The sequence below is a fragment of the Dendrobates tinctorius genome, unplaced genomic scaffold, assembly GCF_039654945.1.
Source record: "Dendrobates tinctorius isolate UK_male_01 unplaced genomic scaffold, ASM3965494v1 ptg000034l, whole genome shotgun sequence".
Classification (NCBI taxonomy): Eukaryota; Metazoa; Chordata; class Amphibia; order Anura; family Dendrobatidae; genus Dendrobates; species Dendrobates tinctorius.
Genome location: NW_027361702.1, coordinates 15,766,039 through 15,780,268, shown reverse-complemented (window position 1 = coordinate 15,780,268; position 14,230 = coordinate 15,766,039). Strand labels below are relative to the sequence as shown.

Sequence of the window (14,230 nt, the reverse complement as noted above, 5' to 3'; positions counted from 1 at the left end):
CAGCATTCAGAGCTCTGCTAGATCTGCAGTGGAGAAAACTACTATCACAACTGCTTCACCCAGTAAACTAAGTGATAAATCACTGGAATTAGTGTCTCTGCCCCTACATCATGCTACTCTCGGATGGAGAAGCAAAAACATGGTGAGAGATTTCCTGTAAGACTACAGATGTGTACTTCATTCTTTAATAATACTAATCTGATTTTTTAGAGAACTGATGAGTCTTCTCAACATTCATATGCATTTATGTATTGAAATCGTCTACCGATTCATGCTAAATTAGTAAAAAGTAGCAATGCTATTTGCTCTGAGGTTTTCCGATGGGCTGTTCCTTTGGTTTTGTTCCTGAAAATGTATTAAATAAATGAGAACTTAAATCACTTAAAACTAGAAAACCATTTATGCTGCCATTTGTTTAGACAAACAGGTAGTGGCATAAATTTTCCCTATTTTTTCATATCCCACATTTTAGATGATTGAATGAGGTTCTCTTATTGTATGCTCACTCTCTTAACCCCTTCACTACCAAGGGTGGTTTGCACGTTAACTACCGGGCCAATTTTTACAATTCTGACCACTGTCCCTTTATGAGGTCATAACTCTGAAACGCTTCCATGGATCCCGGTGATTCTGACATTGTTTTCTCGTGACATATTGTACTTCATGTTAGTGGTAAAATTTCATTCATATAACTTGCGTTTATTTATGAGAAAAACGGAAGTTTGGCGAAAATTTTGAAAATTCCGCAATTTTCCAACTTTGAATTTTTATGCCCTTAAATCACAGAGATATGGCACACAAAAAAGTTAATAAGTAACATTTGCCACATGTTTACTTTACATCAGCACAATTTTGGAACCAAAATTTTTATTTGTTAGTAAGATATAAGGGTTAAAAGTTGACCAGCGATCTCTCATTTTTGCAACACCATTTTATTTTTACGGACCACATCACATTTGAAGCCACTTTGAGGGGTCTATATGATAGAAAATACCCAAAAGTGACACCATTCTAAAAACTGCACCCCTTAAGGTGCTTAAAACCACATTCAAGGAGTTTATTAACCCTTCAGGTGCATCACAGGAATTTTTTGAATATTTAAAAAAAATTAACATTTAACTTTTTTTCACAAAAAAAATTAATTCAGGTTCAATTTTTTTTATTTTACCAAGTCTAACAGGAGAAATTGGACTGCAAAAATTATTGTGCAATTTGTCCTGAGCACGCTGATACCTGATATGTGGGGGGGAACCACTGTTTCGGCGCATGGCAGAGCTCAGAAGGGAAGGAGCACCGTTTGACTTTTTCAATGCAAAATTGGCTGGAATTCTGATCGGACGCCATGTCGCGTTTGGAGAGCCCCTGATGTACCTAAACAGTGGAAACCCCCCACAAGTGACCCCATTTTTGAAACTAGACCCCCTAAGGTACTTATCTAGATATGTGGTGAGAACTTTGAACCCACAAGGGCTTCACAGAAGTTTATAATGTACAGCAGTACAATTAAAAAATCATATTTTTTCCACAAAATGATCTTTTCACCCCCAATTTTTATTTTCCCAAGGGTAACAGGTCCCTAAAAGTTATTGTGCAATTTGTCCTGAGTACGCTGATACCCCATATGTGGGTGTAAATGACTATTTGGGCACATGGCAGAGCTCGGAAGGCAAGCAGCGCCATTTGACTTTTTTGGCTGGAATTGAGATCAGACACCATGTCGCGTTTGGAAAGCCCCTGATGTACCAAAACAGTGGAAACCCCCCACAAATGACACCATTTTGGAAACTAGACCCCCCAAGGAACTTATCTAGATGTGTGGTGAGAACTTTGAACCCCCAAGTGCTTCACAGAAGTTTATAACGCCCAGGCGTGAAAATAACAAAAAAATTTTTTTCCACAAAAATGATATTTTTGCCCCAAAATTTTTATTTTCCTAAGGGCAACAGGAGAAATAGGACCCCAAAAGTTGTTTTGCAAATTGTTCTGAGTAGGCTGATACCCCATATGAGGGGGTAAAACACTGTTTGGGTGAATGGCAGAGCTTGGAAGGGAAGGAGCACCATTTGACTTTTTCAACGCAGAATTGGCTGGAATTGAGATCAGATGCCATGTTGCATTTGGAGAGCACCTGATGTGCGCAAATAGTGGAAACCCCCAATTCTAACCCTAACACTAGCCCTAACCCTAACCCTAACCCTAGCCCTAACCCTAGCCCTAACCCTAACCCTAACCCTAACCCTAGCCCTAAACCTAACCCTAGCCCTAACCCTAGCCCTAACCCTAACCCTAACCCTAGCCCTAAACCTAACCCTAGCCCTAACCCTAAAGGGAAAATGGAAATAAATACATTTTTTTAATTTTATTATTTTTCCCTAACTAAGGGGGTGATAACGGGGGGTTTGATTTACTATTTATGGCGGTTTTTATGTTTGGCAGCTGTCTCACGCTAAAAGATGCTTTTTATTGTAAAAATAGTTTTTGCATCACCACATATTGAGAGCTATAATTTTTCCATATTTTGACCCACTGAGTCATGTGAGGTCTTATTTTTTGCGGGATGAGTTGACGCTTTTATTGGTATCATGTTCGGGCATGTGACATTTTTTGATCGCTTTTTATTTCGGTTTTTGGGACGCAGAATTTACAAAAACCAGCGTTTCATGAATTTCTTTTGGGTGGTGCGTTTACGCCGTTCTGGGTGCTGTAAAATTTATAAGGCGGTTTTATTCTTCGGGTCAGTACGGTTACAGCGATACCTCATTTAGGTCTTTTTTTTATGTTTTGGCGCTTTTATGCAATGAAAACAATTTTATATAAAAAAATAATTATTTTTGCATCACTTTAGTCTGCGAGCTATAACTTTTTTATTTTTTCGCTGATGATGCTGTATGGTGGCTCGTTTTTTGCGGGACAGATGGCGTTTTCAGCGGTACCATGGATATTTATATGCGTCTTTTTGATCGCGCGTTATTGCATTTTTTGTTCGGCGGTATGATAATAAATCATTATTTTTTGCTTCGTTTTTTATTTTTATTTTTTAAGGGGTTCGCTTAAGGGGTTAACTATTGGGACAGTTTTATAGGGCGGGTCGTTACGGACGCGGCGATACCAAATATGTGTACTTTTATTGTTTGTTTTTTTTTTTATTTCCAAAAAATGAATTTATTGGGGAATGTTTTTTTTTTTTTTTTTTAATTTATTTGGCGATTTTTTTTAATTATTCTTACACTTTTTTTTTTACTTTATTACAATGTCCCAGGGGGGACATCACTGTCCTGTGACAGATCGCTGATCTATCACATCACAGTTCACTGTGACAGATCAGCGATCTGTCACAGGCACTGCACAGGCTTCCTCATGCCTGCGCTTTGCAGGCACTGAGGAAGCCAGCTTCCTGCAGGCCCCCGGAGGTCCCCGTCGCCATATTGGATCCGGGGACCTGCAGGAAAGGAGTCCCCCGCAGCAGCGCTGCACATTGCGCTGCCGTGGGGGGCTCAGGGAAGCACGGAGGGAGCCCCCTCCCTGCCGATGCTTCCCTTTAACCCCAGGTACACCGCGATCATGTTTGATCGCGGTGTGCAAGGGGTTAACGTGTCGGGTGTCACATTGTGCCGGGTGTCAGCTATGATAATTAGCTGACACTTGGCCGCGATCAGCGGCGCTCACCACGTGGGCGCCGCTGATCGCGATGACGTAATATTCCGTCCATGGTAATTAGGTCCATGGTCACATGGACGGAATATTACGTCATTTGTAGGTAAGGGGTTAAAGGTGTTCTCCAAAATTAAGTTCCATGAACTGTTTCTGGTTCTTCTTTCTCTATGTCAGTGGGATTGAGTTACAGTGCACAGTCTATGGACAGAAATATCTCGATTAATTGCTGATTCTTCTATTAGTTTAGGTTTACTTTCCTCACAGTCTATTCTTTTTTTTCTCTTAATATGTCGGATGGCCAAAAGAACCTTGTTATGCTCAGGGGTCCATCAGGCCATTTGTGCCCATCATTGGAAGGAGTGAAGTTTTTTGTTCTTATAACAGAGCAGAAAAACAGAATTCTGAGCGCCAGGTTGAACTCAGCCTTAAATGAAAAAGCTGGCATGACCTCCCAACCCAATGTGAAAATTATTCTGAAACTTATTTTGTGTAATTTTTTTCTTAAAAAAAGGGGTGGCTCATATTTATTCTTTAGGCTTACATAAGCCTTGCATGTAAACTACTTTAGGTCCATTGCTTTTAACTATTTTTATGCACTGTTAGCAGAGCAAAGAGTAAATCATTTACCAGACGTTATCCAACCAGTGGATATTGAGCCCAATTCAATGTTGCATTTGTGCCTTTTTTGTCTAGTTTTTGGTGTTTTTTTTAAATATATTTAATATGCAGTTATGGCCGAAGGTGCTGGCACCGTTGAAATTGTTCCAGAAAATGAAGTATTCCTTTATGTGCATTGAAACAATACAAAAAAAGAGAAAAAAATCGAAGTGGACATAATTTCACACAAAATACCCCAAAAAAGGCCAAACAAAATTGATGATACCTTTCCAAAATTGTGGGTAAAGCAATTTGTTTGAAGCATTTGATGCTCGATCAAACTCACATGTGGCAAGTAAGAGGTGCAGGAAATATGAAAATCACACCTGGCAATGCAAAGCAGGTTAGAAAGTATGAAAAGGGAGAACATGAGGTCACGTTCTAGAGATTCTGTCAGGCTCACCTAGGTGAGGTGAATCCTCTGAGCCTCAGGTCTAGGTGGGTACACGGGGCTTGGGCATTGGTGTAGCAGGCAGGAAAGCATTTGTGGAGTGAGGACTTGGAGTAATAAAGATGATAGATGGACTGGTGCAGAGAGGATGCAGGTCTGAAGCAAGGAAGGCAATAGATATGCAGGGTCACAAAGCAGATTCAAATCAGGAGCTGATGGAGGAGCAGAGCAAACAAACAGGAGTCTTAATGCCAAGAAGCAAGAGTGTGTTTTAATGGATCTTAAATAGGCCTAGGCAAATATCATGGGAGCAGGCCAGGCCACTTGTAAAAGCCAATGTGGAGCACAGCAGAGGGCAGCAACCATAGAGGGAGGTATTGAAGCCCTGCTGAGCCAAGACAGTGCGTAAAAAAAGATTTACATACAGAGTCATTAAAATCTTTACAAAGCCAATGCTATGGCTCTTGGACTTCCGAGATCCACAGTGAGAGCCGTTATCCACAAATGGGGGAAAGCTTGGAACGGAAGTAAACCCCTTCCCAATTGTCATATTCCTGCGTATAAAATAAAAGCAGTCAGGACTCACCTCTTATTCCTGCACCATTCCTCTGACATCAGAGCTTGGAGTCTCTGAACTTGTTTTATGTTATTATGACACTTAAGCCCTGCAGCCAATCAGCGGCCACTTCACTCTTGCTTCCTTTGGATGAAGCTGACCCCCAGCTTCATCCAGGGCTGCTGCTTCTCTCTGACTTCCGCTGAAGCTAGTTACAACCACAGAACATGCAAGTGAAGCAGCACGCTGTTGGGCTCAAGTGTCATAACAAAGTCACAAGAGCTGTGGGCCTCCAGGCACTGATATTGCAAGAACAGTGGCAGCATATTAAGGTGAGTACTGGTTGTTTTTATTTAACCCCTTAAAGACCAGGGGTATTTTTGGTTTTGTATTTTCATTTTTCCATCCCCTTCATCCCAGAGCCATAACTTTTTTATTTTTCCGTCAATATGGCCATGTGAGGGCTTGTTTTTTGCGGGACGAGTTGTATAGTTGTACTTTTGAATGACACCATTGGTTTTACCCTGTCGTGTACTACAAAACGGGAAAAAATTCCAAGTGCGGTGAAATTGCTAAAAAAGTGTAATCCCACTGTTGTTTTTTGTTTGGCTTTTTTGCTAGGTTCACTAAATGCTAAAAATGACCTGCCATTATAATTCTCCAGGTCATTACTAGTTCATAGACACCAAACATGTCTAGGTTCTCTTTTATCTAAGTGGTGAAAAAAATTCCAAAATCTGTTAAAAAAAAAAAAAAAAAAGTGCCATCTTCCGAGACCCGTAGCGTCTCCATTTGTCGTGATCTTGAGTTGGTTGAGGGCTTATGTTTTGTGCACCGAGCTGACGTTTATAATGATACCACATTTGTACAGATATATTCTTTTGATCGCCCGTTATTGCATTTTAATTCAATGTCACAGCGACCAAAACTAGGTAATTCTGGCATTTTGATTTTTTTTCTATGCCATTTAGTGATCAAATTAATCCTTTTTTTTATTGATAGATCGGGTGAATCTGAAAGCGGCAATACCTAATATGTGTATGTGTGTTTTTTTTTATTGTTTTATTTTGAATGGGACGAACGGGGGGTGATTTAAACTTTTTTTTTTTTTTCTTTTTTTTTTTAAACTTTTTTTAACTTTAGGCATGCTTCCATAGCCTCCATGGGAGGCTAGAAGCTGCCATAGCACAATCTGCTCTGCTACATATAGGCGATGCTCAGACTGGTGGCACTCATAGCAATCAGGCATCAACAACCATAGAGGTCTCCAGGAGACCTCTGGTTGTTATGCTAACGCATCACTGACCCCCGATCACATGACGGAAGCGCTGGTTAAATGCATCTGTCAGCATTTGACAGTGGCATTTAACTAGTTAATAGGCGCAGGTGAATCGCGACTCCACCTGCGACTATTGCGGGTACATGTAAGCTGTTCAAAAGAGCTGACATGTCCCGTCTTTGATTCGGGCTCACCACCGGAGCCTTCATGAAAGCGGGGGAGATGTCCAATGACGAACTTTGTCCGTCTCCAGGCCAGCAGAGGGAGCTCTGAACCAAACTGGGGGAGGAGCTGCTCTCTGGGGCCAGGAAAGGGAAGTTAGTTCAATTCGTGTGAGGAGGGCAAAGTGTGTGGACAGGAGAAGAAGAGCTGGAGGATTGACCAGAGTTCAGGCTCACTTCTAGTGTAGCGCATGATCTGGAGTCTGGTCTCCGAGGTTGTATGGATACCGATGTTCCTGCAGCAGAAACCGGAGGAATAGGAAGCTGTAAATGCTCTGTTCCCACATAAAACTCGGAGGCACTACAGCAACGTGTGAGCCAGAAGAAGGAGGCTACAGCTGTCTGCTTACGAGGGGGTTCTAAAAGAGAGCAAGCAAGAGGAACTTCAGTGTAACTCAGTACTGCATGTACCTCAGATAAGTGCTAGAAAGGAGACTACACAACCCATCCACATAGAGAGATTCCTGAGTTGCTTCCAGGCTGGCCAACTCCTGTTCCATCTGTAATCTGATACCTGGACTGCACTTGTAAAGCAAAGTAAAGGTAAAGGAAACTGCACCCTATTGTGTCATTGCCTTCTTCCTGCAACCCCTTCAGCACTGCTACATCTCTGTGCCTAACACTGCACCCTCTTCCTCAACACCTATCCCCACTGCCCTGGGACTACAGCTGTACCTGTGGGGAGCTATTACATCTTGCTGCCTTATACCATCTGTCCCAGAGGATCTGCCTGCAGCGTCAGCTTAACCCCTTGATGCCGAGCACCACAGGAGGCGTCACGTATCATCCACCTATAAACTTTAATCAGCCACGTTTAACCCCTTTTCCATGGACACTCAGGGCCACGGACTGGGTCACTGCTACTGTGACACTTCCCTCTGAGATACCGGCCCGGTACCGAGTACCCCACTGCCCTGGCTGGGGATCCAAAGACACCTACAACCACTCTGCCGGTCGTCAGAGAAGGATAAGTGACATGTCGTAGTTGATTAATCATAGTTCTTGGACTTGTAGTTGGCCATACCGTGGCCTTATAGTTACCGGTTCCGACCGGGTAGTTAATATCATGTTACCTGTGTATTGTTGTTTGGATCCCTGCGAGGATAATTGTTGTCAGCTTGCTAGTTACTCAAAATAGCCCCTGTATAAAAGTTGCATTTAAGCTCACTCCACCTCCTGTCTCGTCACTGCATCCCGCGTACCTGCGAATACTACACAACCACAATAGTTTAATATAGAGTCTGATATCCTGTTTGATATTTTCTGTAGAGCTATGAGCTGTATGACAGTTGCCCTATTTATTGTCTGATGAAGTCTCACTGTTACTTAAATCCAGTACGCGTGCAGTCCTATTTTTCCATACGGTGGCAGAACATCAACGTCGTGTTGCTCCTAAGGTGGCATTCTGTCTTAATAGTGCAACCTTGGCTGAAGGTATTTATGACCTATTCCTACTATCTCTGATTGTGGGACACTGCAAGACACACTTGAAGATATCCCTCCGACTCTGTTGACTTGGCAACAACTGTAAATCAAAATAGCGTCAAACACTACTGATGGATTTTATATACTACAAAGAGAGAAGTTGCATAGCTCAGGCATTGACAAGCATAAAAAAGACATAAAAAAAACTTTAAAAAGGTCTTTAAAAATGTCATTGAAAACCGGATTACTTACCGGTAATACTCTTTTGTAGAGTCCACGACAGCACCCACTGAGAGAGGGGATCCGCCCCCGGAACAGGAAACCTACAGAGAGATAAATGGGGCGGTCCCCCTCGCTCCCTCAGTTTGTGTTACCGAGAACAACGGAGGAACCGCCATACATGTTTTAGTCAAACTGTTTGGGCGATTCATCTATCTTACCCCTATGCAGTTTTAAGCTTACTAAGTTTAATCACATATCTAACTTAAATCATAATCTCCACCACCAAGGAGACCCATGTGTGAATAAATTCTTACGGAAGGGAAGTGAGCGGGTGCTGTCGTGGACTCTACAAAAGAGTATTACCGGTAAGTAATCCGGTTTTTCCTCTTCACCACGACAGCACTCACTGAGAGATTTTCAGAGATAATCACTTGGGCGGGCACACCGTGTTAAGGACTGATCTACCAAAAGTTAGATCCTCGGTAGAGGACAAATCTAGTCTATAGTGACTATAAAAGGTAGATGGAGAAGACCAGGTTGCAGCCTTACATATTTGTTCAATTGGGACGTTCGCCCTCTCGGCCCAGGAGGATGATATGGCTCTAGTAGAGTGCGCCTTAATCCCCAGTGGAGGGTCTTCTCCTTTTGTCAGATACGCCATTGTGATCGCATCTCTAATCCATCTGGATATCGTGCCTGATGTAACTGCAGACCCTTTCCTGCTGCCCTGGAATGAGACAAAAAGAGACCTACTCTGCCTCCAGGGACTGGTCCTATCAAGGTAGGCTAGCACAGCTCTTTTCACATCTAAGGTGTGATATTTCTCCTCGTTCTGTGTTGACGGGTTCTCATAGAATGAAGGTAGGCATATCTCTTGAGACCTATGAAATTTAGTTGCCCGTTTGGGCAGATAGGACGGGTCCGTCTTTAAAATGAGACTGTCTCGTGTTGTTAACAGGAACGGTGGGTCTACTGACAGAGCATGAAGATCACTCACTCTCCTGGCCGATACTAAGGCCACCAGCATAGCCGTTTTCAATGAGAGGCACTTTACTGATGCTGAGCTTATGGGCTCAAATGGTGCCTGAGTGAAGGCATCCAAAACTAAAGTAAGGTTCCACGCTGGAAGTCGAGGCACATGCACCGGTTCTGCTCGTTGACAGGCCGAGATAAACCGAGTCACCCATCTATTTGCTGCCACGTTATAGTTAAACAGGGCTCCTAGGGCTGACACGTGGACCTTAAGAGTGCTTACTGAGAGTCTAAGCTCTCGGCCTCTTTGTAGAAACTCTAGAATGGCCGTAATGGGTACTTCACCAGCTAGTTTTGTTGGGTGAAAGGCCAGGAACTTCCTCCACACCTTAGCATAAATTTTTGTCGTGGACTCCTTCCTGCTTTGTAGCAGGGTATTGATTAGGTTCCTTGAGAAACCCTTCTGCCTCAGTAGCTCCCTTTCAAATTCCAGGCCGCTAGGTGCAGGGCTTTGGCCTGTGGATGGTAGCAGGGTCCCTGCGAGAGAAGATTCTGGTGCAGCGGCAGGATCCACGGGTCGGTTACCGACATGGCTCTCAGCCATGAAAACCACGGTCTTTTTGGCCAAAATGGGGCTATCAAGATGACCCTCGCCCTCTCCTGTCTTATTTTCCTGACTACTGTTGGTAGTAGCACCATCGGAGGAAAGGCATAGGCTAGTTGGAATGCCCAGGGTGTTTGGAGGGCATCTAGAATATCTGGGTTGTCCGACCTGTAGAGAGAAGCAAACCTTTTTACGCGCCTGTTGGCTCTGGTTGCGAATAGGTCTATCTCCGGTCTGCCCCATTCTGACGCTATCATTTCGAACACGTCTCTGCTGAGGACCCACTCTCCCTGGTATAGGGCCTGGCGGCTGAGATAGTCTGCTCGGGAGTTGTCCACTCCTCTTATATGGAGCGCTGACAAGGAGAGAAGATGGACCTCGGCCATCTCCAGAATCTTTCCCGTGATAGACATCAGTGGCATTGACCGCGTGCCTCCTTGCCAGTTTATATAGGCCACTGCGGTGGTATTGTCTGTCTGGATCTTTACGTGGGCGCCTCTTAACTGCGGGAGGAAGTGAGATATCGCATAAAAAAAATCGCTGTTAGCTCCTTTACATTAGAGGAGGCCTCTATTTCATTCTCCCGCCACCAGCCTTGTACCATGTGCTCCTCTAGGTGGGCTCCCCAACCTAAGGGGCTGGCATCCGTGGTGAGTATCTTGGAGGGAGTCACCCACCACTGTACTCCCTTCGATAGATTGGAAGGAATTAACCACCATTTTAGGGATTGAACCACCTCGGGCGATAGGGACATCTTCCCTTCCAGCCGCCCCTGCAGTCTATCTATCTCCTGCAGAATAGCCCACTGTAGTTCTCTAGAGTGGAACTGAGCCCATTGCACCGCTGGAATGCATGATATCAGTGACCCCAGCAAGGACATGCCCTGTCTCAATGATATTACGGGTCTTCCTGTAGCATTCTGTACTTTGTCGATTATGGCCATTACTTTGGCGTTTGGCAGAAAACACTCCTCAGTTACGGAGTCTACTTGCAGGCCCAAAAACCTTTGACAGGTCACTGGCTCTAGTCTGGATTTCTCCCAGTTAATTAGCCAACCCAGTGTTTGTAGGGATGAGATAATCCTAGCTATTCTTGCTTCACACTGTGAAACAGAATTCCCCACTATGAGTAGGTCGTCTAAGTAAGGGACAACTAGGGTGTCATTCAACCTTACATATGACATTACTTCCAGCATTAATTTGGTAAATACCCGAGGAGCCATGGATAGCCCGAATGGCATTGCCGCAAACTGGAAATGCTGAATCCGACCTCTGAACCAGACTGCTACCCGCAGGAACCTCTGGTGCCCTCGATATATGGGGAGATGGTAGTAGGCGTCCTTTAGGTCCAAGACCGCCATATAACACCTGGGAAACAAAAGCTTTATTGCAGACTTAATCGACTCCATTTTAAACGACCTTAGTCTTAGGAAGGTATTAAGTTTCTTTAAATTTATTATAGTCCTGTAAGAGCCATCTGGTTTTGGGACTAAGAATAGAGGAGAATAAAAGCCCATCCTTGTTTCGTCGTCTGGGACCTCCACTAGAACCTGTTTAGTTAGCAGTACCGCAATCTCCATCTCCAGAGCTTCCTGCTGAGATCGGGACTTCATAGAAGTCAATAAGAAGGAGTTCGGTGGATACCGAACGAATTCTAATTTTAGGCCTGATGATACAATACTTAGGGCCCACGGGTTTGATGTCACCTTCATCCATTGGCGGCTGAATCTTAATAGCCTGCCACCTACCGGTGTAACGGTTTTATCGGGATCTGTCTCCTCTGAAGGGACGTTTCCCGAATAGGTTGCCTCTTTGCTTGGGGTCCTTATTTCCCCAGCGGTCCTGGGGTCTAAAGTCTTTCTTTTTACCGAACGGCGGCTTACTGTAGGCCCTCCTGTTGAACGGAACATACGGGTTAGGGAACCCCTTTTTCCTCTCCCCCGCTTTTGTCAAAATCTCATCCAGTTCTGTACCAAACAGGTACTTACCCTGGCAGGGTATAGCACACAATCTAGTTTTTGTTTGTGTGTCTCCTTTCCACCCCTTCAACCATAAGGCCCGCCTGCCTGCATTGGTCAGTCCTGCCGCTCTAGCCGACAACCGGAGAGAATCCGCGGAGGAGTCGGAGAGGAAGGCCGCTGCTCCCTTAATGAGGGGCATAGAGGAAAGAAGCCTACTCCTAGCTACTCCATTTTTAATATTGTCCTCCAAGTCGTTCAGCCACACCAACATAGATCTTGCCGTACATGTGGCTGCTATTGCGGGCTTAAAGGCTGCCGTACAAGCTTCCCAAGATCTTTTGAGGAATGTATCGGTCTTACGATCCGAAGAATCAGCCAAAGTTCCCGAATCCTCCACCGGCAAGGAGGATCTACGGGAGGTAGAGGCCACTGCCGCATCCACCTTGGGGGCTCTCGACCAGGCCGTTAACTCCTCATCGTCAAAGGGATACTTACGCTTTGACGTTAAGGGGAGGAAGGTCCTCTGACCTTGTTTCTCCCATTCCCTCTTAACTAGGTCTTTTACAGCTGGGACCACTGGGAATGCTCGGACCTTTTTACGGGAAATACCCGCAAACATTATGTCCTGAGGGGTTTTGGGGTCCTTACTCTCCAGCAACCCCATGGTATTTCGGACAGACTTCACGAGATTACTGACACTGTCCGTGGGGAAACACGTCTGATCTTCGTCCTCTGAGGAAAGGTATTCCTGGGACTTATCGGAATCTAGTTCTCCGGTATCTGACGGTGACCTAGACGCCAGCGAGACTCCTCCTTTAGATGAACGTATTTCTCTCACGGAGGAGTGACCCCCTAGACTACTGGAACCGCCTAAGGCCCGTAGTTCCTCTCTTATCAGTGCCCGGATATCCTCCTTCTTCCGTGAGGATTCCTCCTGCAAGGCCTCCTCAACACATGATTGGCATAATCTCTTTGGGTGGCCATCCGGGAGGGGCTGCGAACATAAGGCACACTCTCTATGTTTCGCCTTCTCTGTTCTTTTATCCTAAAGGGGGTATGGACCAGAAAGAGAAGGCTATCAATTATCTAACCTGACCAAAAAACACTCACCCGTGAATTTCGTCAGCAACTACCGGCTGCGGTGTCCGGGACCCAGGCTGAGGCGAGGCATGGGACGACTTCTTTTCCTTACGTTTCTTCTCTAACGGCTCATCTTGCCTGGAAGGCCCAATGGATTCCTTCCTAGAGCTGCCACTTATTCTGGTGCTATTGGTTCTCCTCGTAGCACTGCTCTGTCTACTGCCAAGTGGGGATACCACTAGCTGACCTAATGGGAGCGAAGCTGAGTCATCTAAGGACGACATGACTGCGCACTAGCGCTGTGTCTGTGGCTTCCTTTTAAAGCCTTTGCCATAGCTGCTCCTCCTTCTCTTTTTTTTTTTTTTTTTTTTCTGTCCACCATTTTTTTTTTTTTTTTTTCTTCTTTCTCCCCCTACTGCGCATGCGCGGGCGTTGTCCCGCGGTCTCTGCCTTCAGCCTGATCCCAGAAGTCCTCCTCCACTTCCGGGTTGCCTCTTCTGGAGCGCTGGGTAACCGCAAATAGTGATGCGGCCGGCGACACCGCGCGTCTGCGCGTCTGCGCCCCCTCTCCACGCACGGGGTCCTTCTCCTGCCAGGTATGACTCCCAGCAGCGCCGCTCAGCACACACCGCACAAGCCCTTCTGCCACACTGGGAGGGGGGGGGCGCCGGTCTCAGTACGCCCGATGGCGTTTGTAATGCGTCCACCCCCTCGGGGGGGGGGGAATATAGCCATAACCCCAGTGAGCTTTGGCACCACTTTCGCCTCCAGCCTCACCTGCATTACGCCAGCTCTGGGGGGGGGAATACACCTCTCCGCCCGACGCTGCCTCCGGTCCTGGGGCCCCTGCTGCTCATATTCTGCACGCAGGCGGCTACCAGACCAGGCATCCTCTTCTGCGGGTTCCTTTCCAGGAACAGGAAACCAAACTGAGGGAGCGAGGGGGACCGCCCCATTTATCTCTCTGTAGGTTTCCTGTTCCGGGGGCGGATCCCCTCTCTCAGTGGGTGCTGTCGTGGCGAAGAGGAAAAAACTGGAGCAAGTTCAGAGAAGAGCTAGCAGGATGGTGAGCAGATTGAAAAGTACAGTATGTCCTACGAGGAACAGTTAAAGGGTCTGGGAATGTTTAGCTTGCAAAAAAGAAGGCTAAGAGGAAGGAGACTTAATAGCTGTCTACAAATATTTGAAGGGATGTCAATGTATTGAAGG

General features: G+C 45.4%; 1 protein-coding gene across 1 annotated transcript in view; it reads right to left on the bottom strand.

Moving 5' to 3' along the window:
* LOC141087577 (uncharacterized) overlaps positions 1-13,406 on the bottom strand; it is an 88,251-nt gene extending 74,845 nt beyond the window's left edge. Inside the window, exons 1-2 of the mRNA XM_073573175.1 lie at positions 13,075-13,406; positions 11,849-12,986 (exon numbers count right to left, since the gene is read on the bottom strand). Of these exons, the coding sequence (XP_073429276.1) occupies positions 11,849-12,986; positions 13,075-13,305 (1,369 nt within the window). The 5' untranslated portion in view covers positions 13,306-13,406. The remainder of the gene's footprint in view (positions 1-11,848; positions 12,987-13,074) is intronic.
* Between the last annotated feature and the right edge of the window lie 824 nt (positions 13,407-14,230).